Below are 25,999 nucleotides of genomic sequence, written 5' to 3'. Positions count from 1 at the left end.
GTCCAGGCTTCCTGGGTTCCTCTCATCCTGGGTCTTCCTCCACTCCAGGCTCAGGGTTCCTCTCTTCCCAGGGCTGGCTTCTCTTTCCTCTGTGTGCTTACTTCCTGGGGCTCCAGCTTAAGGCTTCAGCATCAAACTCCAACATCAAAACTCCAATATCAGAAACCTCAACTCTGTCCTTCACCATGCCTTTTATCTGTGAGTCCCCACCCACCAAGTGGTGGGGACTCAATGCCCTAATGACACTGCCAATCAAAGCCCTAATCATAGGCCTAATCATGCCCAGGTTCAGATCAGTTTACAAACATAATCCAATATCTATTTTTGGAATCCATAACTATATCAAACTGCTACAGCTTTTATAAAGGATATTTATTTGGGGTAGAAACTTACAGTCACAAGACTGTAAAAAGTCCAACTCAAGGTACCATAAGAGGTACTTTTTCACCCAGAGTCTGTAGCCACATGTTGATATAAGATGGTGGGTGATGTGTGCAAGGATTCAGTCTTCCTTGTCCTCCCAAGGCTCCATGGTCCCAGCTTCTTCCAGTCTCAGCTACAGATTGGGACAAGTCTTGTCTCTCTCCTGAGGCTCATTCTCTCTGGGCTCCGCTGCTCTACTCTCTCTACACGGCCAGCTCATTCCTCTGTCTGGGACCTCTGCCATGTCTAATGGAATCTTCTCTGTGTGCTTACTTTCCAGGCTCCAAGATCAAAACTCCAACCTCCCTTCTCTGCAGTGTGGTTTTTCTGTGAATCCCTGCCCACCAAGGAGGTGGGGACTCAACATCCTACTGATATGGCCAGTCAAATCCTCAATAATTATTTAATCATGTAAAAGTGAAACCTCTGAATCCAATATAATCTAATATGCCCAGAAGAACAGAAGAGTTTACAATCATAATCCAATACCTATTTTTGGAATTCATAAACAATAGCAAACTGCCACAGTTAGTAACGGTATGTTTAGTTTCCCAGCTATTAAAACAAATACCATATGATGTTAACCTGTTGGCTCAACAGTGGGAATTTAGTGGTTCACAGTTTCAGAGTATAGAAGGCTTGCTTCCTTCCTGGGTTGGTATCTTCCTTGGCTTTTCTGTCACATTGCAATGGACATGGCAGCATCTTCTCCTTTCTCTTCTGGGTGCTGTTGACATGTATCTTCTCTTTGTTCCTCATAGCTCTCTTGTCCTTGGCTGTCTCTGTGAGGCATCCAGGAAACCTGGTTGAGCTATGCCACACCTTAAGTGACCTAACCTCATCCAAAAGTCCAGTTCACAATGGGCTCACACCCAGGAATGGATTAAGAACATGTTTTTCTGGGGGTACACAATGGTCTCAGTGTATAAAACACTACCGTGCTTCATATAGTCCATGGCAGTCTTTTATAATTATAGGAAATTAATAAGAAGAAAGCAAAACCAGAATATGCCTTTACCATCTCAGGGTATAAGATTGCAGCATTAGGAAGGTGAAAAGACCTTGGAAGACCTTTTCCAAAAGCATTTTCTTGAGCACAAGGGTGACTTCAGAGTAGTTGCAGAGCTGATTCTGTTGGAATGACTTGAGTGGAGTCACCATCAGGTCAACATTAATTGATAGTGATGCTTTTTATAGCAAAATCCAAAGTGAACCTCAACTCAATTCTTAATATGTGCTGCAGAAAGAGAGAGAAGAGAGACACCAAATCCATAGTTCATGACCCCACAAGATTTATGTCTCAAACACTTCCAAGGTCACATTCTTTTTTATTTTTATTTTTTTGCATGCCCTATTTGCCACTTTCAAACATCTCCTACATATCCTCTCTGTCCTATCACTAAAAAAGTAAGATCTGCCAGGAGGAACATAGTGTTTTCTGTTCTTTAGTTTTCTTTCTTTCTTTTATTTTTTAAATTTTCAATGCAATGTCTACCATTTTTTAAAGAGCCCGATAGATAGCCTAAAATCTTCCATAACCATCAAAAATGAATGTTAGACTTATGGGACCAGGAGATACCTCTAAAAATTATTGTACACTCACAAAGAAGAAATGAATGGCAAAAATTGCAGTTCATATGAAGATAGCCAAGTGGCTAGTGCAATATGTTAAGGATCTGCAGCTCAATTTAGAAGTTAGGGTTTCCCAGAGGGGAAGCTGCACGACATGAAGAGAATTCTTGCTGTAGGACGGAGGTGGTTGTCTTAGTCTGTAGATTTGGGCAATCACAGCCCAATTTTGGTGACTTCATGAGCTGGGGAGGCTGGTTATGGAAGGCAAAAACGGATGCAATTTCTGGTAGACGATAATATGCAATGTCAGCTATAGTCTGGGCTGTCAACCAGGGATGTCTTTTTAAAGAGGCTAGTTCTGGTCAGAAGCCATTTGTGAGGAAGCAACCGTGGCTCAATCAGTTGGGCTCCCGTCTACCATATGAGAGGCCCTGGGTTCACACCCCCGGACCTCCTTGTGAAGGCAGGCTCGCCCGCATGCCACGGAGAGCTGCCCGCCCTCAAGCGCTGCGGAGTGCCTCCCAGCCCCTTAAATGCTGCGGAGAGCCGACCCAGCAAGGTGACGCAACAAAAAGGGAGACGAGTAAAAACACAGAAGAGCTCACAGTGAATGGACACAGAGAGCAGACAAGCAAGCCACAAGGGGAGGAGGGGATAAATAAATAAATAATACAGACACACAGAAGAACGCACAGCGAATGGACACAGAGCAGACAGCAAGCAAGCCGGGGAGGGGGAGGAGGGGATAAAAAACAAATAATTTTTCCTAAAAAAAAAAGCCATTTGTGTATTCCAGATCCAGATCCTGTTTTCTCAGAGTTCACAATTTGATCAGACTGATGGGGGAAATTAACAGATAATCTCAATTTAGTGAGGTAAATTAAATTCTGGGATAGGGCTAGGAAAAGGAAAAGGACTGGAGAAAGAAACTCACAAGAATCTCCAATTATCCCAGGAATCATTCATCAGTAACTACTGTCTACCAGACACCATGCTTAAAGCTTTCCATTCATTATTTTATCCTCGCAATAATTCTAAATTTTATCAACTAGTGTCAAGACCATTTTACTGATGAGCAACCTTGGCAGGAGAGCTTAGTTAACACACTCAGAGTTGCACAGCAAGGGGTAGCACTCCAAACTAAAAAAGTAAAATTCTGGAGCTCAACCATTAGCTCTTCTCAAATGTAGCTGGAGTAACACAGATTTCACCCCTCCAGATCTGCATTTCCTCCTCAGAAATATGGGCATGTATGCTGCCAGCAATTATAAAGTTGGCTAGCTGACTTTGAACTTCAATGAATTCAGATGAGTGATTCAGGTACTTTAATGCCCTAGCCATCTTTTGAAAACAAGCACTCAACACCTGTGACTTAACCAGCCCCAAATTGGAACACTCTACAGTTGCTGAAAGCTCTTATTTTGTTTCTCTTTTTTGAATTAAGCCAAATGCATGCATCAAACCTGTCATATTGGCTACAATATCACCCTGTCCTAACCACACGATCTTATTAGTTCAGACGATTGAGAAAATAGACATTGAAAATACTTGGATGTTAGGGAGAATAGGGTAATATTAATCCAAGGTGTTGGGACAATTAGCATTCACAAAAGTCAAGCAAAACTCTAAAGAAACGATATTATATTCATTATTTAGTATTTTGTATTTAGGAAAAAGAGCTGGGGAGGACATGAGAGTTCTGTATTTTCTACATGATTTTTCTATAACCCTACAAGTTCTCTGATAAAAGTTATAATTTTTAAAAGGAAATGAATATTGTGTTTATTATTTAGCCTTTATATACCATTTTGTATTTATAAAATACCCAATAATTTCATTTTTAAAGGATATTTGTTATTCTGTGGATGATCTAAAGGGCTGTTGTAAGAAAAAACCAGTAACAATGGACAAATAAAAAGAACAACAAAAAACAAAATAGGAAAAAAGAAAAAAAAACAAAAGAAGAAAGAAAAACAAAAAAAAAATTAAAAAGCAGTGTTGGTAAGGTCCCAGTAAGTTAGAATTCCAATAATATTACCTTCTTCCTGTTAACTAAGATGTAATAGAGAAAAAAACAACAACACTGGAATTCTGTTTAAACATAAGTCATATCATGTCCCTTCTCTGCCGAAAGGCCTTCCAGCTCTCCTCCCCCGTTTCTAGCAGAGTAAAAGCTAAAATCCTATAAATGCAACTTGATATCCTGGATGGGACCTTAGAAAAGGAAAGAATGTTAGTGGAAAAATGAGTGAAATTGAAGTAAAGCCTGCAGTTTGTTTAATAATACTATGCCCATGACTCCAGGCTGTGCACAGCTGTTCCCATGCCTGGGTCATGGCTCCCGCCTCTTTGTCGGGTTTCGACTCCTGTCCCTTCTCCGGGCCATTCGTTACAATTTGAAACCCGCCTCAGCATCCGCAGTCCTTTCCTCTGCTCAATGTTTTGCCCAGGGTGCTTGCACTTCTAACACACTCTGCAGTGTGCTTGCAGGTCGTGCCATTGCTTCTCTTTTCCCTTCCTCACTGGAAGTTCAGCTTCTCCAGAGCAGGGAATTTTATCTCCTTTTTCCGCTTTGCATCTCCAATATCTAGAAATGTACCTGGGACATAGTGCTTGATGAATAGTTGTTGCACCAAAATATTAAATTCTGAACTATAAGAAGAAAGTAATGCTTGTTGCTTGCTTTGCTGTCCAGGGAATTGTGCCTAGCTTTTAAGTTTTGCTGATTTGTTGAATTCTCAGGATGGAATTGTATTACCACCGTTTATAAGGCTCTAAGAAGTCTCAAGGTTTGCCCAAGGCCACACAGCTCATCTGAGAAGTGTCAGAGCCAGGATTCAAATCCGTGTCTGCTGGTCCTATGTCCAGTCCTTTTTCTTTTATATCACGCTGCCTGCCAAATTCCTTTTGTTGAATCTGTAGCATGTGAGGCTTAAAAATAGCATGTCTCCTCAAGTCATCTGTTTACCTCCTTCAAACCTCTTTCTTAGATGGTAATACCAGCAAGTGTATTTTTAGGGGAAGGTCATATTGTTTCCTTCAGAGATCACAGATAACTCTCCAATAGTGTGGGTTCCTCATACAATGGAACTCTTACCTTGAATTTCCTTTCAAGGATCTGTTTTTGCCTTTTGCTTCAACCATCTCTTATGAGTAGAGAGTCCATCCCCAAGAAGGCCATGGTGCCTCAACAGGGCCACTGGCTTGGAAGTGTCCTCCATGGACTGCTTGCCTCTTTCCTAGCTGTGTGAACTTAACCTCCTTCTGAGCTTTCCTCATCTATAAAATGGGCATAATTTTTGCACCAACCTTATAGAGTTGTCATGAGGGTGAGTGATATAATCTGTGTAAAATGCCTAGCACGTGGTATGTACATTACTATTGTTAGAAAATAAGTATTTGAATGAAGGAGTTGAAATAGGATGCTTTTTTCCTGAAACCTTCCAAGTTTCAGATTCCTCAGTCAGCTTCAATATTCATCAGCTGTTTCTGTGATTTTGAGCACGTTCTCTCAAGGGCCTCCGTTAACAACAAGGACATTCCCATCATGGAACAGCTATTATTTATGGAACAAGGACTAGGAGTCACACCCATACTAACTCCTTAACAGATCCTTCCTTCCTGTGAGTCTGCCTGGGGGCAATAGCCCATTCTAGTGACGTGGGAACTGAGCTTTCACACAGGTGGTGGGCCAGGTCTAAACCAGGTGTTTCTGCCTCTGGAGTTGAGCCTCTTATCAAACCTTAGCACTGCCTTACTGCCAAAGCGAGTTTTAAAGCAACTGGCAAAATGACCAGAATTGGATGCCTTCAGAGACTGACTTTCCTAAGTCCTTACCAGCATTTTCTTAGACTCTGGCCCAGAATTGCCTCTTGGCTTGTTACAAATGCAAGCGTACACTGCTGGCTCCACGCAGTGATATATTGATAAATGTTATAAAACAAACAAAACAAAAAGCCAACAGGTGGGGAGAGGGGGCAGGCAAAGAGGGAGGGAAGAGGCAGATTTGTTGCATTTGCCAATTTCCATGTTGCAAATATTCCTACTATGGCCAAGGTCAAGCTGCCAACGCCTTGTCCCTGAATGAAAGTTAGGAAAAAACATGCCCTAGAACACTGTTATATAGGTTTTCCAGCCATTCAGATACCATACATGGGAAAAGTCCCAAGAACACAGATAATAACAAAATGTGGAAAATAATAAGGAAGTGATGTTCTTTAAGTACTTATATACCTTAATAAATTGTGGGTTTATAAAAGTCAATTTTTATTAATGGTCACATGTAACGTCAGGCTCATAGAATCTGGAACAATTTAACAACTGGCTCTTGCAAAGAAGTACCAGCTCATTCCCCACTCTACGCTGACCGCCTAAATGAGCACTGAAAAGGCTGGAGCCCTGGAATCTGCATTTCTACCAAGCGCCCCTGGTGAATGAGCACTTTGATATTATTGAGCCAGGGCCATCAGCCTTTTTAAGAGCACATAGGAAATAAGTGTGTGAAAATAACATATAATAGGATAAGCATCTGAAAAAATGTAGATGGGATTCGTATTTCTAGGAAATGCTCATGGGCAGCTATGCTGAACTTATTACTCCTGTTTTAAACCGAATGAAAATATCCCAGAGTTTTATTTTATTTTACCCTTCCATGAAGGCTGGTTTCTCTGTGTTAAAGAATGTGGCAGTAATCCTATTTCCCTTGCATCCACCAAAGAGGACAGACAGTTCAGAGGCCTTTCTTGAAAGGTTTAGGCAAAGATAACAAAATGTTGGGGAAAGCTGCAGTGCAGGATTGAATGGAAAAGCAGGCTTGTAATCTCAAATTCAATATAAAAGATCGAAAGCATCAAATAATCAAAATCAGTCATGAGCCTCCCCATCAGAATGTTCCATCTGCCTTGGAACCCCACTTGGTGATTGATTATGATATATACATTACACATCTCTCCCTTCCGCCCGCCTTCCCTTCCTTCCTCTCTCTCCCTCCATATATTTTTGTTTGAACCACATAGAAACTAGGGCACATCTGATGTTTATAAGGAAATCTGACTTGATTTTGAAACGTTACCTGTCTTTATAGACTCTTCTCCCATCTGCCTTAAAAATATGTGTTTTCTAGGTAAAGGTTTTAAATCAGTGAGAAAGCATGTTCCCCCCACCACCCAATCAAGGGCAGTCTAGTAACTGTGGGCAAACACTGTTCGATAGACAAAAGATCCGTTCCAAGGCTTGGGATTTGTCCCTAAGCAATGATTTTGCTCTGGAAGGCCACCGTGGATTTCTGTGACTAATGTCCACGGAGGGCTCACAGAACGCCGGTAGCCCTGGGAAGCAGTTTGCATTGCATCCCACTTTCCAGCCTCCCTGTTGTAGAAGCATGGTTCTCATGCACCCACAAGGAAGGTGGTCAGCCAATACGCTCTGAAGGAATGAGTTCACAAATCTTCATTTTAAAGGCTTAACAGGGTGAAGGTTCTTGTTCAAGGTCAAATCGCTGGGAATTAGAGGTACCAATCCAAGTTAGTTTCTCAGTCCAGGTATAAAAACTCACTCTTGCCTCCCTTGGTTATAAAACAGTGGCTTTTAATAACAATAATTTATTTTTTGTATCAGAGAAGCGGTAAGTTTACAGGAAAGCCATGCAGAATATAGAGTTCCCATATAGCCATCCCCATCAATGTTTTGCCATAGCGTGGCACCTTTGTTACAATTCATAAGAGAATATTATCACGACTGTACTTTATAATCCCTGCTTTACATTAAGGTTCATTAAAACAGTGGACACAGGAGCAGATGCGGCTCGAGCTGTTGAGCACCCGCCTCCCACACGGGAGGGCTCTGGTTTTGTTCTGGTGCCTCCTGAAAAAAACAAAAACAAACAAGCAAAACAAATGAAAAAACCAACTCAGGGAAGCTGATGTGACTCAGTGGTTGAGCCTCAACATCTTCCCTCATGCAAGGCCCCAGTTTCAATCCATGGCCCCAGGACTTCAAAAACAAAATAAACAAAAACAAACAAACAAACAACCAGTGGCTGTTAAAATGTTCGAGTACGTTAGAGTTACCGTGGAGACTATTTAAAATGCCTCTTCTTCCTCTTGGGTCCATCGTATTATGAATGGGTAGGTCTGAGGGAGGGCCTGGAAACCTGCACTTTGAGAGAGTTGACCAGCAGGCCACACCTGCCCGCAGGTGGATGCAGTACCTGTGCATCTCCAGCCGGTAGGCAACCCTATCTGCCTTTCAGACCATGGAGCCGGCTTCTTGCTAAGGGCGACTGTCTGAGTTTGCCTAGGGCTGCCAATGCCAAGGCCAGAAATGGGTTGGCTTCTATAATGGGAACTTTATTTGGGATAAAACTTACATTTCTGAGACCGTGAAATGTCCAAACCATCAGAAATACTTTCTCACCAAAGTCAGCTACTGGCATCCTGGCGTCCTGCCTCATGGTCATCAGGCATATGGCTCTTCTCCTTGGCCTTAAGCTGCTCCATGGGCCCAGCCTCTTGAGAGCTTCCTTTCTCTGCCTTTCTGTTTCTCTGTCTCTCTGTCCCTCTCTCGGGGTTTTTTTTTTAAGTCTTTTTCTTTTTAAGATTTATTTTTATTTATTTCTCTTCCCTTCCCCACCCCATTGTCTGTTCTCTGTGTCCATTCGCTGTGTATTCTTCTGTGTCCACTTGCATTCTTGGTGGCACTGGGAGTCTGTGTCTGGTTTTTTTGCTTCATCTTGCTGCATCGGCTCTCCGTGTGTGTGGCACCACCCCTGGGCGAGCTGCACTTTTCATGTGGGGCAGCTCTCCTTGTGAGGGTGCACCCCTTGTATGTGGGGCTCCCCTACATGGGGAACACCCCTGCGTGTCATGGCACTCCTTGTACGTAGCACTGCGCGTGGGCCAGCTCACCGCATGGATCAGGAGATCCTGGTTTTGAACCCTGGACCTCCTATATGGTAGGCGGATGCTCTATCAGTTGAGCCACATCTGCTTCCCCCTCTCTGTTTCTATAAAGCTCCAGTAAGAGGGTCTAGACCCAATCAGAGTCACACCTCACTTACGTCCAAAGAAAAGGGCCTCACACCCACAGGATGGATTAGTTCAAAAATCATCTCTTTTGGGATCCATATCCAAATTGTCACAGAAACCATCTTACCTACTTTGGAAGAGCCTTTTGCCCCACCCTCCTCTCACCCTGCCCAGGGACTTGAAATCTTGGATCTGATCAGCACCTGCACGGCCACCCATGCCTTCATGCAGCCAGCTGCAAGGACTCTCATCCTAGAAATGTGGCAACATAGTGAGACAGTGACAACGTCAGACTTGAGTGCAAGTCCTCTGAATTGAGGGATTCCATGGACGGAAAGCCTCGTAGTGTCGCCCTGCTGTGGGATCGAATCTTACAGCTTAAGTAGTGTGTTCCTGAAGAATGGCAACCATTGACTGTCTGTGAACCACACTTGAAAATAGCCAAAACCCTTCTAGAAGGAGCACAATCTCATTTGTTTCTCTGTGATCTGAGAGGAGGTGGTGTTGCCATTCCTCTTCATGAATGAAAACATGGAGGTTAAGAGAGGGTAAGTGACTTGTTCAAGGTCACACAGCATCATGCTGACGATCCAAGTGTGGTGACTTCAAGTTTCATTATCTTTCCTTAGACCCGTGGATGAGATAATTAGAGGAGAGCCACCCGCAGGACCAGTGAATGTTTCTTTTTTCTCATTTTAAGAATTAGATTTTTAAAATACCAAAGGGCTTAACTCTTGAGCTCTGGTAAGCTAATGTATGCCTGCAGATTTTGTAGGTGAATAAGATTTTCTCCAAGAAGTTTTCTGTGTTCCTCTCTTGTTGAATTATGTATCCAAAAGGTCCTTCAGTCAGAGACCTCACCCCTGTCCGGTAATTTTATGTGTGTCTCTCTCTCCCTGGACTGTGAGGTCCCCAAAGATTCAGGGTTTGTTTTATCCATCCCTTTAGTCCTCGCGTCTAGCAACTGTTCTTTATGCAGACATTCTTAAAATGGTAGCTAAATGGAAAAATGTAGACCCGGAGTATTTGTTCCTCTAAGATTAAACCACAGCTAGTTATGGTCCCCAGGCCAAATCCAACCCACTTCCTGTTTTTGTATATAAAGATTTATTGGGAACACACGTACACTCATTCGTTCATATATTATCCATGACTGCTGTGTCAGGTGGCCAAGACCAGGTGGCCCGCAAAGCCGAAGCTGTCCACTCTCTGGCCCTTTAGGAAATTGTTTCCTGTCTCTGTCAAGGAAAAGAGCAACTACCACAGCGATGTCGGCACCGTTATTCTCAGAGCATGCTTCTTACTGTTTCCAGTTCCTGAGATATGCTTATTCCCTTCCCCGCCCTCCAGTGTAGGAGAAACAGAAACATGTCTGTTGCCAAATGGTATTTGGAACCCAGAAGTAATGTGAGTTGCGTCCGTTTACAGAAATTGTGTACTTGATGTGACAGAGTCTTTAACTGTCATATTTATGTGAATAGACGTCAATGTGCACAATGAATGATACCTACACATGTCTTGGTGTATATTGGACAAACCCCAGTAGACCTCGCTTGAAACCCTGAGTGCTTGTCACTTTGAAGCATTTATACAAAGAAAGACGTAATGAGTAAGGAAGAGCAGGGGGTGTTAGCTGAGATCAATCCAATCTTAACTTCATCACCGATTTTCTGCTACCAGCTTGTGCTGACGGAAGTTTTCTTAGGCCTGGGAAATTCACATCATGTATAAATTTGCTCTTTGATTCACTTAAATCTTGCATAATATGATATGTTAGGGGGGAAGATCTTTGAGGTAGGTGGATTTGAGGATTCACTATGAAATAGCAACTTTTATAAATAATTGATTTGTAAGTTGGCCTCGATTTCCTAGTGGGACAGGAGATTAAAGCAGACAAGGAAGTAAAGGTGGGGTGAGGAGAGACTGCCAAAGGAATTGCTCATGGAGAGGGCAGACGCCACAGGAAGGGGCAGGGGGGCTGCCACCTCGTAAGGTTTGACGCCTCCTGAGCTAGTGAACAAGAAGACTCGCCTTTATGATACCATCAAATCAGGAAGCAGTGCTGGAGCTCTTGGGAGCACGTATCATGTTCCTTATACTCATTGGCAGGGGCGGGGGGATAGCACTGACATGGCGACTCATGCATGCCTTTTGGGGGGATTTATGAAGGTAGAGGCTTGCTGGGGGGCAGTCTAAGCAGCAGGATGGGAAAGAACTGTGGTGGAGGATGCGGGTGAGCGCCACCACCTGTTCCCAGTGGTTTCAGGGGATCTTGAAAGTTCGCAGGAAATGGCAGAAGATCCAATGCTGTCCAGAAAACCCAGGGCTGAGGAAGGGACACCCCACCTAAAAGGACAGTTGGGAGCATTGGCACTGGCAAGGGCTGAATAAGACCTAAGATCCTTGGCAATAATGAAGGGCCACTGGGGATGGCTGGACGCTGCTCCAGTGGTACAGGGATGACGGCTCTACGGAAACTGCCAGTGTCCCCTGAGCCCCAGCAGGATGAGAGAGCAAGCAGAGGAGATCCTCGCCACCTAGACGCGTCAGGCTCATCCGGCGTTCCCTACCCCTGCGGTCCCTTCTCCCAGTCCCTAACCCCAAAGGAACAAAATCCAATGGGGGAAAAAGGAAGAGGGTCCTGGAGGTGGACTTCCTGGCACAGACGCTCCAGAGTGCTGGGGCGGTGGGGGTGAAGAGGCAGGAAATGCCCTCTGCCCCCTGCAGGTCCTCCAGCCACAAGTCTGTAGCAACAGGAAGAAAACGCACGCCTCATTGACTTTGGAAGCTTCAAAATGCACTGGTTTGCCCAGCGCGAAAGAAAGCACAGCCTGCCCAAGAACGGCATTGCACACACAGAGAGCTGACGCAACAAGACGACGCAACAAAAAGAAGCACAGATTCCCGTGCTGCTGATAAGGATAGAAGTGATCACAGAAGAACACAGAGAGCAGACAACTGGTGGGGGGGGAGAGGAGGGAGAAAAATAAAAGGAAAAAAAATGCACAGGCTTGAGTTTTAATAGCAAAGTGGCCGGAAAGCAGTCCCATCTTCCTAAGAGCCCACTAAGGAACTTAACCCAGAAGGTTCCACTCCCCAGGCTCTGACCCACTCTGCCACATTGCCTCCCGCGGACTGACCGAGTGTCCTCAAGAAACTTCACCTCTCCGAACCTGACTTTCTTTATCCTAAAGTAGGAACGATAATAGAATCATCCTCTCTGGGTCACTGGGCGAAGCAATGAAATACAATGCATGCCGAGAACAGAGCGCTGATCATTCCACCACTGCTTTTTGAATGGCTATTAGAAGTCAGGCACTGCTTTAGACGCTGATCGTCGCCCTAACTACGGGCCAGGCACCGTTCTACACACGTATGTGTGTCAACTCATTCAGGGTACGTGCTAATGTTTTTCCTGTTCTCTAGAGGAAGGAAATTAGGACCAAAGAAGGTAAGTGACTTTTTCAAGGTCACACAGCTAGAAAGTGTGGTGAAGCTATAATTCAAACCCAAATAGTTTGATTCTGGAATCTATACATATTTATTATTATTATTACTAATACTACTAGTACGACTTCTACTGCTATTTAAAACTCTTTAGTCCTGGAAATTTGAAGTCAAAGCTATTGGAACATGGAGTAGGGAAAAGACACTTTCTTTACTCTGCCCTCTGATAAGCTGACACCGTTCCCCAACGCCTTGCTGTATCCCTAGGGCCTGATATATATGTACTAGGTGCTCGATAAATATTTTTTGAATGACTGGATAAGGGAGGACCTGGATTCAAGCCCAGTGTAAACCGTGTCCCTCTCCGGGACAAAACACCCATCCTTATTCCCAGGTGTGTACAGGCATCTGTTTCAATGACACCTTGACAGTCCATCTCTTTTACTGATGTGTTAAACATCTGGCCTCTTACATGCTCATCCTATACTTTCAAAGACTAAAATATGGCAAAAGAGTCTGGAGTCAGCCTTTCTCTGTCCTCTAGCCCTTCTCCTTTCTGAGGCATTTCATCACTGAGCGAGCAGTGAATGTATTCGAGTTGAGGGGAATGCGATGTATTTCTTAAATCTGTGTCACCTGGCTGTGGAATCTGCCCGCAGAGCTAGGAAAGAGGCATTAACTACATCCAAAGCTGTGTGATTAACTTATTTGTTTGCCTCTGGAGTTGAAATGAAAAAGCAGGAAGCTGAGTGAATCTGCACCGGCCCCGTTTTGAAGTAGGATTGTGAGAAAACCCGAAACGTGGGTTTTAATTCACGTTCCCCGAGCTTACCATTATTATTATTTTTAATGGGAAATAACTTTTCACAGTCTTGCTCCACTTTAAATGGAGATGGTACAATATTGTCTAATGCAAAGTCTGAAGTTGATTTAGTATGCATGATTCCCCCCCCCCATTCTTTGTACACATTCAATATAGTTACATTTTTGCTTAGAACATATATATTTTCCCCCTGAACTTTTCTCGATTGCTTTTTTATCAGGTTTACAAATCAAATCAAATAGGTATATTGCAGAGCTCTGTGATATTATTTTCTGCGCTTATAGTACAATGTATTGAATTATGTCAACCCATACTGTGCTCCTGCTATTCTCTCCAGATTGAGAGAGAGGGACTGTGGACCCTGTAAATTTACTTGGCGCCCGGCATTACGGGCTAAATCAAGAGCGCTATTCAGGCTGCAAGAAGAGAGAGAGCAAGTGTTCGTTACACAAATCAATTTGGTCCAAAGTACATCGCAGTGGGTACTCAACCATCACTCACATAATATTGTCAACTTAATCAAATAATGCCTCGAAGACACTCACAAGCTTTTCTCTCTGAGAAATAACTTGATTGGCGGAGGAGGGAGAAGCAGCTGGCTATTCAAAAGTACACTTTTTAAAATTTGTCACTGTTAAGAGCTTTGTGCATCAGGGGAGTGAGACGGTAGGAGGGGAGATGCTGAATATTCGGACGCCTTGCTGGAGGGGAAACCATGCCTCCTGAGCGTCTTGTCAGGGTGTTTAGATTTTGATGCCTTGATGGCAAAGATGAGGCTGCTCGTGGAAAAAGAAGCAGCTGGTCCAGAAGAGGGTCCTGGAACAAGTCAATACAGCCTTGCTGAATGTCCACTATGTGCCACGCTCAAGGGCTTCAAAAATGCAGTAGATGCTGTATTTATTCCAGGAAGATTCATCTTCTTGTGGGACAGGGAGGCCAGCAAATTTGTAAATCAAAACTATGGTTATTAAGAGCTCAACAGAGGGGAACACTGGACCCTAGAAGGCCAACGGAGGCATCTGAAGCGTCCTGGCTTGCTTGTGGAGGGTTAATTAAAAGAAAACTCTGAACGTGATGAGGCCCTATCCACAGAACTTGGGCCTCTAGCTAGCTCCAGCCCAGCCTAGGAGCACAGGCATTTGGAGTTTCCCTGCATCTTTACTCTTTAGTTCAAATACTTTGCAGTCATCTTCTAGGGCCGTCTTTAAACTTTCCAGAGCATCAAAATCTTCACCACAACCTTAGGAGGCAGGTGAAATGTGCAGAGTCCCAAAAACATAGAGTCAGAAATTCTTGCTCCAAGCTGTGTGACTTGGGACATATCACCTCAGAGAGGTCTCTGAGCGGCAGTTTTCTGAGCTGTTTCAGTGGTTCTGTGGGATAAGGGATAGGAAACACCTAGCAAGGTGTCCAACTCATGGTAGGACCTCATCATGGGTTTCCTTTCAGTCCTTTTCCCAGTTGTTTCACCAGTTCCACACTTTGCCTCTAAGCTAGTGGATGGTAGCATTCAGCATCAGTGGTGACTGGTGATCCTCTATCTTGACTCAGGATAAGGGAAAAGCAAATGACCTTCCATGCAGCAAGAAAGAATTTGGGTTCAGTAGAGGAAAGGATCTTGATGAAGAGGCAAAACCTAGTGCCTAGGTGGGTTCCTCTTGAGTGATTCTTTGCTGTTGTATCCTCCTGAGACAGTTTGGAAAAACTTGTTGGTTCTTGGTGATTAGGAACTGTCAAGTGCAGCTCGTTCTGGACACACATATGACAAAGTCTTTATCAACCTGCCCTGCAGACTTAAGATTCCCCAGGGGAAATCCTTGTTCAAGGGTGTCTCTGGAGCCTCTAGGGAGGTGGGAATTTCCTGAAAGGATATGCAAATGAGGGAGTGGGTCCATGACTTTCATGAAACCTGTGATGGGTCCATGGATGCAGAAATAGGTTAAGCATCATTTAAGAAGCAGTGAAGGGAAATATGACCAATGATGTAATAACAATGACAGCAAGGAAAGTAGCATTTGCCGCTAAGAGAATTCCATCTGCCTTAGAGTGAGATGTCCTCTCCTGGAGATGTGATATATACTATTTTCAAGTCTTACAACACCATGCAAGGAAGATATTTTTGTCCCTAATTTATTTAATTAAAAAAATTTTTTTTTTACTTGATATCAAGATACATAACTGACTTAATTCCTCATTTCAAAGCGCATCATCCTCATTGCCCTCAGGGAGTCTCTCTCTCTGTTTCTCTCTCACTTTGTCTTTCTCTCCTTCTTGACTTTCCTCCCTTTTATACATCTTCTCCATTTCCATCCTCCCCAACACACTATTAAACTGCTCTGTCCATAGCAGAACTTTCTGTGGTGATGGAAATGTTCTGTATCTGTGTTGTCCAATGTAGGAGTGTATTAGTTTCCTAGTGCTGCTATAACAAATTACCACTAAACTCAATGGCTTAAACACCTGGAATTTATGATCTTACATACTTCTGTAAGTCAGAAGTCTGACATGAATCTCACCAGGTTGAAATCAAGGTGTTGGCAGGGCACCATTTCTTTCTGTAGGTTCTGGGTAGAATCTGTTCCCTTGCCTTCTCTGGCTACTGGAAGCTGCCCACATCCCTTGGCTTGTGTTCCCTCCCTCTGTGTTCAAAACTGGCAAAGCTAAATTGAGTCCTCACGGTGTTTCACTCTGGGCTCCCCCTTTCTGCCTCCCTCTTCCACTTTGTGTGCCCACCTGGAAAATCCAGAATCATCTCCCTATTGTAAGGTCAATCAATTAGCAACCTTACTTCCACTGCCAAGTAAGGTAGTAAATCCACAGGTTCCGTGGACTCCTTTGAGGGCCCGTAATTCTGCTAACCACAGGGAGCCTCCAACCATGTAGCTTTTGAACACTGGAAATGTGGCTACAGCTAAATTTTTAATTTGCTTCAACTTTAGTTTAAATTTGAACACTGATATTGAATTCCATTTATAGCAAAGTTTTAACTATGTTTGGAAAATCTTGGTATTCTGTTGACAATTTTTTTATCTCTAAATACAAATCAAGTATTTTTAATGCAAATTGAGTGCCCAAATTGAGATGAGTCAGAACAGTAAAATATATACAAGATTTTGAAGACAGTGCAAAGAGAAAGAGAATGTGCAAAATCTCATTAAATTTTTTTTTGCTGTTTTTAAGTTTATTTCTGAGTTGTAAAGATTATTTCCCCCTTCCCGTGTTTTTAGAATTTCCTGTATTCCTTCATTCAATCACAGCTGCCACAAACCAGACAGACAGGAAGCGCAAGTACCTTCTTTATCTTACATCTGTAGTGGGAACTGTACCAGCAGACACGAACTGCTTGAAGGCTGTCAGAAATGCAGTCATTAATATTTTTATATTGATTAATGTTGAAATGAAATCTTTTGATACATGATTAAAATATGCATATTTTTAAAAATACGTTCACCCCTTTTTTCTTTTTTAACATGGCTGCTAGGTATTTTTTAAATTGTGCGTGTGGCACACATTTTAGTTTTTTGGACAGTGCTGCTCCGAAGTGCTTGGCTGCCATCCTTAAAAAAATCTAGCATTGTTTTGTAAGTACATATATTTCAATTTTCATCAAATATGCTCTGATAAGGTTCTTCTTTCATTTGTAATTTCTTTCCACTCAGCACTGCTTCTACATCTCTAATTTCTCTCTGACATCCAATTCATGCTAACAGCTCAGCGTCCTCTCTGAGTTTGCACCCGTCACATTTTTCTCATCCATCCTGCTGATGGTCACATGGGGTGCCTCAAGTACCTTAGGAGAACACAGGCAACCCTGTGATGGAAATTCCTCATCCTCATCTTGTAGTCGAGGAAACCGAGGCTCAGAATGGTTTAAGTGGCCGGACTAGAAATGATGGAACCAGATTTGTAGCACAGAGGCGTCCAGCCACAAATATCCCTGCCACTGGCTTCTGCTACCTGGTCTCACCTGAAGATGCCACCTGTGTTCCCCGAAGCAGTGTTTACAATAGACTCAGAGAAAACCCTAGGGTGCAGACGGCATCTAACAGACACAACTTCTATGGGACTATGCGTATTCTCTCCAACAGTCATTCCTGGATTGGTCGATATCAAAATCCAATTTCACCAGGATTAGCCTTGGGTTGCTCAGAGCTATTCATTGAATTAGGAACGATTATAGAGGAGGGAGCCCCGCGGTTCTTTATTAAAGTCTTCGTGGAGGCCCTAAGTGATCTTCAGGAGATTAAAGTGCCGGTGGTGTTTTTTTAACATTTATAACCTACGCCAATACCTGGGGAGTTTGTTTATTAAGAAGAATCTGCAGCACACAGCCCGCTTCCTAACAGGACCTTAGCACTGGGCCAGAGAGAAGCTGGCATCCGTCTCCTAATGAGCTTTTTGGGGAACCTCTGCCAAGTGCTCCGAAACCCACCTCTTGAGGTTAATGAACTTGCCTCCATGTTGGGTCTTGCAGCCTTTCCTGTGTGGTTGTGAGGTTGCATCTCAGAGTCGTGAGCAGCTAAAGAACAGAGGCAGTGGTTTTAACTCTGTTGCTAGTGATAATAATCACAACCCCCTCGTCTTTAGGCCTGGGACTTAGTTCACCAAGGCTGTGATCTCATAACCCAACTCCCAGAGATCCAGGAGGGCTAATGGGTTATGCGTTCACGCATCTGCAGACTAAGAGGCTTCAAGTGAGGCGCCGTGCAGCTCACCTGGCCAAGTTTATGCCCTATGTTTGCTGAGACCCGCCGCATGCTCTAGGTCAGTGCCTTCCAACTGGCATGGTTTTCTCTCCCAGGGGACATTTGGCCCCGAGGGGACATTTTTGATCGTGACAAGTGGGGGATGCTACTGGTATGTAGTGGGTGGAAGCTAGGGATACTGCTCAACAGCCTACACTGCACCCACTCACCCCTATCCCCACAGCAGGAACAGGGATGATCTGGCCCAAAATATCAATAGTACTGAGATTGAGAAACCCTGTTCCAGGTGGTAGGGATAAAGCAGTGAGCCAATCAGCCGTCAACCCTGTTCTCACATTTACATCCTGGTGGTGAAGACAGACAATGCACATACCCGTAGAAGCAGGTACTCTAAGGGTAAGAAGTGAAGTGTGCTAGGAAAGTAATCAGTGGGCAAGGAGTGGGCCACTGGCGCTGTTGGAGATAAGGGCAGTGAAGACATCTGTGACTGGATGACTGGCAAGAGGGAGCAAGGCATGTGGGTGCAGGAGAGGGCCTTCCAGGCAGAAGCAAGGAGGAGATGGGGAAGCTGGGTAGGGACAGGGCGCTCTGAGCTGGAGACCACCGGCCGTCGGAGGCCTCGAGCGGGAGAGGACCTCTGGCAGCCTCGGTTTTCTCACTGTCTCCAATGCCTTCCCATTTCTGGGTCAGTGGACCACTGTTAATTTGCTAGGATGCTGTGCCCCACCTTCTGATCGCTCAAATACGGCTATCCAAAACTCCTTTCCAATGTAGACAGGTCTCACTTTAAGCAACAAAAAGTGATTTAAAAAAAAAAAACAGATGCAGACAAATCAAGAGTTCTTTCAGCAATTAATTCCTATCGACCCCTCCTCTTGCCATGCAACAGCCTTGGGAAGTAGCACCGCAAATCAGGTAGACACTGCCCTTCAGGAATACTCGTTCTAGATGTTTAATCCCGTTAGTGAGTTTTCTAGCTTCTCGGTTTCTTTTCCTCCTTGGAAATGTCACCACCTGCCTTTGTAGTAAGCTTCCACGAACTTCTGGGGGCTGTTGCTGCTGCGGATGGCTTGGGTGAGGGGCAGTGCTCGGCACTGGGGACCTGTAGACCGTTTCCTGGTCTGGGAACCTGCAGGCAGATTCCCAGTCCCGTCAGAGCACATTGGTGGCCTTTGGGGAGGGGTGGGGGCCCCAGCCCAGCTGAGGGCCTGGCATCCCTGGGGGTGAGGCAGGAAGACAGTGGAGAAGCCGGGGCTCGCAAAAGGAGGTTGACTAGGGTCTCCTCTCTGTTTAGGGGACTCGCTGGAGTGAAGCCTGTGGCGGGCGGGGGGCTGGGGGCAGCTCTGACAGGGACGCCCTCCTTCTAGACCTGGTTGAGGCCCAGGCCTTCGGCAGCCTCAGGCCTCCTGAACGGGCAGGAGGGGAATCCGCTCTCTGATAACAGCTGCTCCCAACACATACCCTTTGGGTTTGTTTAGTAGGGACTGCAGCTGCTTGAAACATGGCCCCCAAAAGATATGTCCATGTCCTAACACCCAGAACCTGCAAATGTGACTGTATACCAGTTCCCAAAGCTCCTACCACCTCAATATCTTCTGGCACCAACTGCAAACGCTGTGTCAACTCCATCAGGCGAGGGCGGCCCTCTAGGAGCCTGTCCTGTAGGCACTCATTGCAAGTCTGGGGCCCAGTCTACCCACACTTCTGACCAGCTGGCTACAAATATGGGGGTTCCAAACCACCTCCTGGGGTTTAACAATTCACTACGACTCCATGAAAGTGCTATACTTATTTTTTTTCTTTTCCTTTTGTCTTTATTTAATTGTTTAATGTTACATTCAAAAAATATGACGTCCCCATATACCTTCCACCCCCCTCACCCCACTCCTCCCCCCATAACAACAACCTCCTCCATCATCATGAGACATTCATTGCACTTGGTGAATACATGTCTGAGCACCACTGCACCTCATGGTCAATCATCCATACCATAGCCCACAGTCCACCCAATGGGCCATGGGAGGACATACAATGTCTGGTAACTGTCCCCGCAGCACCACCCAGGACAACTCCAAGTCCCGAAAATGCCCTCACATCACATCTCTTCCTCCCACTCCCTACCCCCAGCAGCCACCATGGCCAATTCCTCCACACCAATGCCACATTTTCTTCAATTACTAATCACAATAGTTCATGAATAGAATATCAGTAACTCCACTCTAATCCATACTCTATTCCTCCATCCTGTGGACCTTGGAATGGTTGTGTCCACTCCACATCTATATCAAGAGGGAGCTTAGGTTCCACATGGATGCTGGATGCAATCCTCCTGCTTTCAGTTGTAGGCACTCTTGGCTCCCTGGTGTGGTGGTTGACCTTCTTCCCCTCCATGTTAGCTGAGTGGGGTAAGTCCAATAAACCAGAATGTAGGAGTTACAAGTCTGTTGAGACTCAGGGCCTGGCTATCACATGGTCAGTCCAGAGTTTCAGGTCCCCTGGGTATACGCTAAACCCCAGCGCCAACTACAGATCTGGTAAAAGTAACAGGAGAGGCTTGTGAACAAAGATCACATCTGAGTCCAGGTCCATCACACAGAAACACAAACTCCAAAGTAGGACCAACTGACATTGCACTGAACTCCATCTGCCATGACTATAGAACCTGTGGGTCTCTGTAGCCCTCAGAAGAACCAATACCTGGGGTTGTATCTACTTTATCTATCTCTGGGACTCTGCTGAGGTGCGCATAAGGGCAACCCATACTTATAATTTTATTATAGCCAAAAGACACAACTAGGGAGCCAAAAGTGGAGACACAGAGGATGAGCATCTGGAGGCAACTTCTATGTCCTCTCCACATGAAGTCCCAATGCCTCTCCCTCCCAGCACAGAGATGAATCTTCTTAATGATGGCAGCTTCTCATTAAGTAGTCATGGTGGAGAGAACCAATGTCCATGTGGTTGAACTCAGTCCAAACCCCGCCGCTCCCTGAGGTCAAGAGGCTGAGCTGTAGGAGGGCCCCAGAGCCCCAACCCCTGATCACATAGTTGGTTTCTCCCATGGCCACCTCACCCTAAGGCTCCAGGTGTGGCGGGCCCCTCCCTCTTTAGAATATGAGCCATCAGGTGTGGTCCTGGGCCCACAACCACGAGGAAGAGATTCTCCTCTCTGGGAAATTCCGAAGACTTAGAGGTTCTCAGCCTTGAAAGTGGGGACCAAGACCAGCCAAGCTTCTCATTATGCCACAGCGACCTTATGTGGAAAAAGGGTCTTTGTAGTTGTATTATAAACAATTTAAGGACTTCTAGCTGAGATCATCATGGATTTGAGGTGGGTCCTAAATGCAAACTCAGGTGTCATTATTAGGAAAAGAGGGAGATTAGTGTCTCAGACACAGTGGACAAAGGCCAAGTGGAGAGCGAGGCAGGGATTGGAGCTGTGCAGCCAAAGAATGCCTGGAGCCAAGAGAGCTGGATGAGGCCAAGAGGCATTCTCCCCTGGAGCCTTTGGCCAGAGCCGGCCCCGCTGACCTGATTTTGGAATTCTGGCCCCACAGCTGTGAGAGTAAATTTGTTGGTTTCGGCCAGGCAATTTGTGGAAAACTGCTACACAAGCCCTAGGAAACTAAACAGGGACCTAAAACACACACTTGTTCTGCATGTCTGCCCTGAAAATTTCCTGGAAGAAGGGAAAGAGAAACAGCTCACACCCTGATTTATTCCACATGACTGTCTTACCCCTCACATGCCTCAAGCTGCTTTGCAAACCTCCTGTTGCATTCGGATCATCCCAAAGCCTGGTGAGGTTGGTACCGCCATTGTCTCATCTCCCAGGTGAGTAAACTGAGGCTCAGGTAGCTGAAGGGTCCTGCCTAAGACCTGCAAGTGAGGGGGCGGGCTCACGCTCAGATTGGCGAGATTGAAACTCCTCATTCTTTGTGCGATACCATACCATAAAAACAGCCTCGCTCAGCCTGGATATTTTGTTTTGTTTTGTTTTTTTGGGGGGTCTTTCTTCTCCAGCTTCTGAATCCCAACATCCTCCCCCTTCTTTGTCCCTTTCGTATGCCCACAATAGTCTGAAACATTTTCAGCCTGATTTTTATTTCACTTTTGTTTCCTTTAAATATTTTTTAACACACGAGTATTCCTCCATAACAATTTATGAGCATTTGTATATATGCATGCACTACAAAATGATTAATTGAGCATTGTATGTTTTTATCAAAGAAAACAACACAAAGATTTCTCCAAAGTCCTGTTTGACTGAAGATGATTAATTTTAATTTTCACATGAGCGGCATAATGTCATTAATCATTTAATATGTTTAATCATAATCTCTGTAATTCCTAATTAGGTTTATTAAACTGAAACATCCAGCAGTTGTATACAAATCCAAATGTAAGTCTTTTTCTTGGGATGAGAAGGAGCTCTTTTTAATTTGCATTTAAGCAGCAATTTCTAATAGGAGAGGGAAAAATGGGCTGGAAGATTAGCCTCTAGCCCCAACCCTGAGCTGCTGCTTCTGCAAAATTAGAGACTTGTGTTAAAATAGTAAGACCCCTTACCTCTGATGGGTGATGATCTCATGACTCGAGGTCATTTCTGGTTCACGGATGTGTAACTGATCCTCATACACAAGGTCCTGCAATGTGGGGAGCTCAGCTTTATAATAATGAACTTATACCCTTGCTTGGAGATGACCAAGTTGATTGTTTACTCATGTGTTTAGTTTATTCATGCACTCATCATTCATTTATTCTCATTCATTCATTCGCTCAGTCGGTCATTAAACAAGCATTTATCCTTTGCCTACCATGGCCCAGCCCCTGTGCTGTGGGCTGGCCATGCCACACCCTTGCTTTGATCCACTGGCTCTTGGTAGCTTTGAGAATGAAGTTCAGACTCTGGCTCTCTCTGAGATCTTCTTTCCTGCCCTTCCTCTATATGGAACCCCTCCAGCCAGTGTTGCTAAAGCCCACGTATAGCCCCCTGAATATGGAACACCATTTCACACCTCTGCATCTTTGCACACACTTTGCCCTCTCCTGTCACAGCCTCTGGCTCCCTCATTCCTTTCCTTAGGTATCTCTCTCCCACTTAAAATTTAACTGCCAGATGTGACCAGCCCTCCTGAGGCTCCCATTGTATTGTGTGGCCCTGATTTAAATTGACTCAGTTCTTTGTGTTTCATCTCACCCTAGCACTTAACAGTCCATGTTATAATTGTCTTTTTCTACCCCTTTCTTTTCCACTAGATTGAGAATGGCATGTGATTTGGAGAACTGACTCATATGTTAGTAGTTGCTCAGTGAAGATGTGGTTAATAAGTAACTGAGAGCTTTCCTTTAGGTTTCCTGAGGGGAACTTTAGAGTTTTCTCTATTGACCTTTTTGATACCATCATCACTCTGGTGATATTACCTTCCATTTATTGGAAGAGTTCTGCCAACTTTGTTCACATTATTGTGTTTGATCTTCACAAGGCTTTTAAGCTGTGAACTGTTATCATTCCCCGTTTTCCAGATAAGAAGACTCTTAGCACCCCTCCTAGTCACTCCAACAGCGCAGGCAAAATGACTAAGTCCACTGATGTTGTCATCATGAGATGGCCTTGAAAGTTGAAGATGTCACCTGGGAGGGCTTTTGCTTCCAAACTAGCTTGACATAGTAGTGTGCCAGCCACCAGGCAGTCCTCATTTCAAAATATGACTAAGAACGTGTTGGGCAGGACAATGCAAATGAAATCTAAAGGAAGGATTGATGAGTAGGTCACTATTATTTCATTTTGTAAAATAATCTTCTTTGGGTCTTTATTATTTAACATCTAGCTGCTTGTATTGAAAGGGTTTTTGTTTGTTTGTTTACCAGTTGTATGCTTATGAATTGCTTTTAAATAGGTAAGGACGATTCCCTGTTCATAAAAGTGATGGACTTCACCAGCAGAGGCTTTCCGTCATGGTTTCAGATAAGCAGCCATCTGATGCGGATGACATCTACTGTCACCTAAAGGCAACATACGCTAATTGCAGAGAAAGTGTGTAAAACAATGAAACATGTCCAGAGCATTAAGACTCTAAAACTGAGAGTATGGCAATGGCTATAATGATACCAAATGCTACTGTGATTTTTCTCCTAGGCCGTGATTACGTATGGGGGCCAAGGTGATAGCATGTTATACAGGCTTTTGGGGGGAGGGTGGCTGGGGAAGAGTGGGTTATGCAAATAATATAAAAGTATCTACACAAGCATAGCTCAGTAGAACTTCCTGTACTGATGGAAATGTTCTGTATCTCCACTATCCAATATGGAAGCCACCAGCCACAGATGACTACTGAGCCCTGGAAATGTGACTAATGCAAACGAGGACCTGGGTTTTAAATTTTATTTAATTTTAATTAATTTAAACTTGAATAGCCACATGTGGTCAACTGTATTGGACAGCACAGGTCTGCACAACCAAGTGCTCAAATCCCTTAAAAAAAATTGTGTGAGTTGGGTAATGATTTGAACTGCAGAATGCCAGACAACCTTTTCAAATTTTTTTCACTGCATTTATAGATAATATTTTATCTTTACAAGTCTCAACAATGATGCAGGCATATCTCAAGATCTGAAAAATTGATTGCAGAATACACATTCTCCTATCTTTAATGATTAATGTCCCCTTCTCAAGGTTTTCTCTGATTACCTTTTAAAACTCCCCACCACCCACACCTCCCAGTCTGCTTTCCTTGCTTTATTTTTTTTCTCCATTGTGCCTATATCCTTCTGCCAAATTCTATCTTTTTTTATTAATGTGCTTATTGTCTGTCTTCCCCCAGGAAAATATAAATTCCATGAGGGCAGGGATTTTGTCTGCTTCTGTTCACTGTGGAATCCCAGCTCCATGCTGGGCACAGCGTGCATGTTCAACAAATATTTATTGAATTAGTAAATGAATGAACAAATAATTCAGTAGCCTTGTCCTCTTCCATAGTCTTTCGTTCCTGCATTTTCCTACCACTTAGGGGAAAACAAAAGCACATCGGAGCAGAGCCTTTGAGTCCATTCAGAGCCTCTTTGCTTTGCTCTTGTTCTTTTAGCAGACAGATGATGCGGCCCCGACGGATGGCCAGTCCCAGACACAGCCTTCGGAAAACACGGAAAACAAGTCCCAGCCCAAGCGGCTGCATGTCTCAAATATTCCCTTCAGGTTCCGGGATCCGGACCTTCGACAAATGTTTGGCGTGAGTAACCCCTTTCTTGTTTACGGTTCCCACATCTGCCTGCCGAGTCGTCCCGTCCTTAAGTTATTGGTATTTAAAATATTAAGATGAGATGTTTACCCAGGAAAAATATATTTTAAGTCTTGGTCTATGGGTATGGTGTGCTTTAGATCTCCTTATGGTTTTGCTGTAAATTACTCTGCAGGTGCTTTGCCAAATGTTCTTCTTTTCCTAAGTAATGTGAGTCTCAAATGGAAAATGAACTCTCAGGTTGTTCACAGTCAAAACAAACCCATTTATTATCCCAAATCCTGTGGCCTGGGACCCCATCCCATGGCTAAATAAGATATACACTAGGCGCCTTCTTGGTTCTTCTCTGTTGGCAATTGCCAGATTGTCAGGAAGAGTGGCTCCTGCTATCTTCCTGCAAACCCTGCTCTTTCCCAGGCACTGTGCATTTAGATTTTAGGTGCATCTGCAGAGAATAACTAGTTCTGGATAAACCCACAATTTAAAAACATAGAGATTTCTGAGTTTGCCCTGCACTCTTCAGCCTACCTTCACCTGGAATCGATGTGGGTTCAAAGGAACTTAATATGATGTTCTAGGCCCCAAATGACAGCCTTACCCAGGCGCCAACCCAGAGGAAATAAATGAGAGGGTTGCTTCATCGTGCGTCATCGTGACCCTGATTCTTTTTCTGGGAGATAATCTGCACTATTGGGAAGGAAGGAGCTTGGCATTTTTTTTGACTTCGCTCCACCAAAGGACAAAATCATGAAAGGACTTGGATAT

At 44.3% G+C, this 25,999-nt stretch overlaps 1 protein-coding gene across 50 annotated transcripts in view; it reads left to right on the top strand.

Annotated features, from left to right (window-relative positions):
* Positions 1–25,999, top strand: part of RBFOX1 (RNA binding fox-1 homolog 1) — a 1,470,157-nt gene that overhangs the window by 1,319,021 nt on the left and 125,137 nt on the right. For all 50 annotated transcript variants that reach the window (XM_071211399.1, XM_071211389.1, XM_071211388.1 and 47 more), the window contains one exon: positions 25,082–25,225. In XM_071211399.1, coding sequence (XP_071067500.1) covers positions 25,082–25,225 — 144 coding nt within the window. The remainder of the gene's footprint in view (positions 1–25,081; positions 25,226–25,999) is intronic.

This window comes from Dasypus novemcinctus, chromosome 23 (genome assembly GCF_030445035.2).
Source record: "Dasypus novemcinctus isolate mDasNov1 chromosome 23, mDasNov1.1.hap2, whole genome shotgun sequence".
In the NCBI taxonomy this organism is placed as follows: Eukaryota; Metazoa; Chordata; class Mammalia; order Cingulata; family Dasypodidae; genus Dasypus; species Dasypus novemcinctus.
This window is presented reverse-complemented; position numbering and strand designations above follow the sequence as displayed.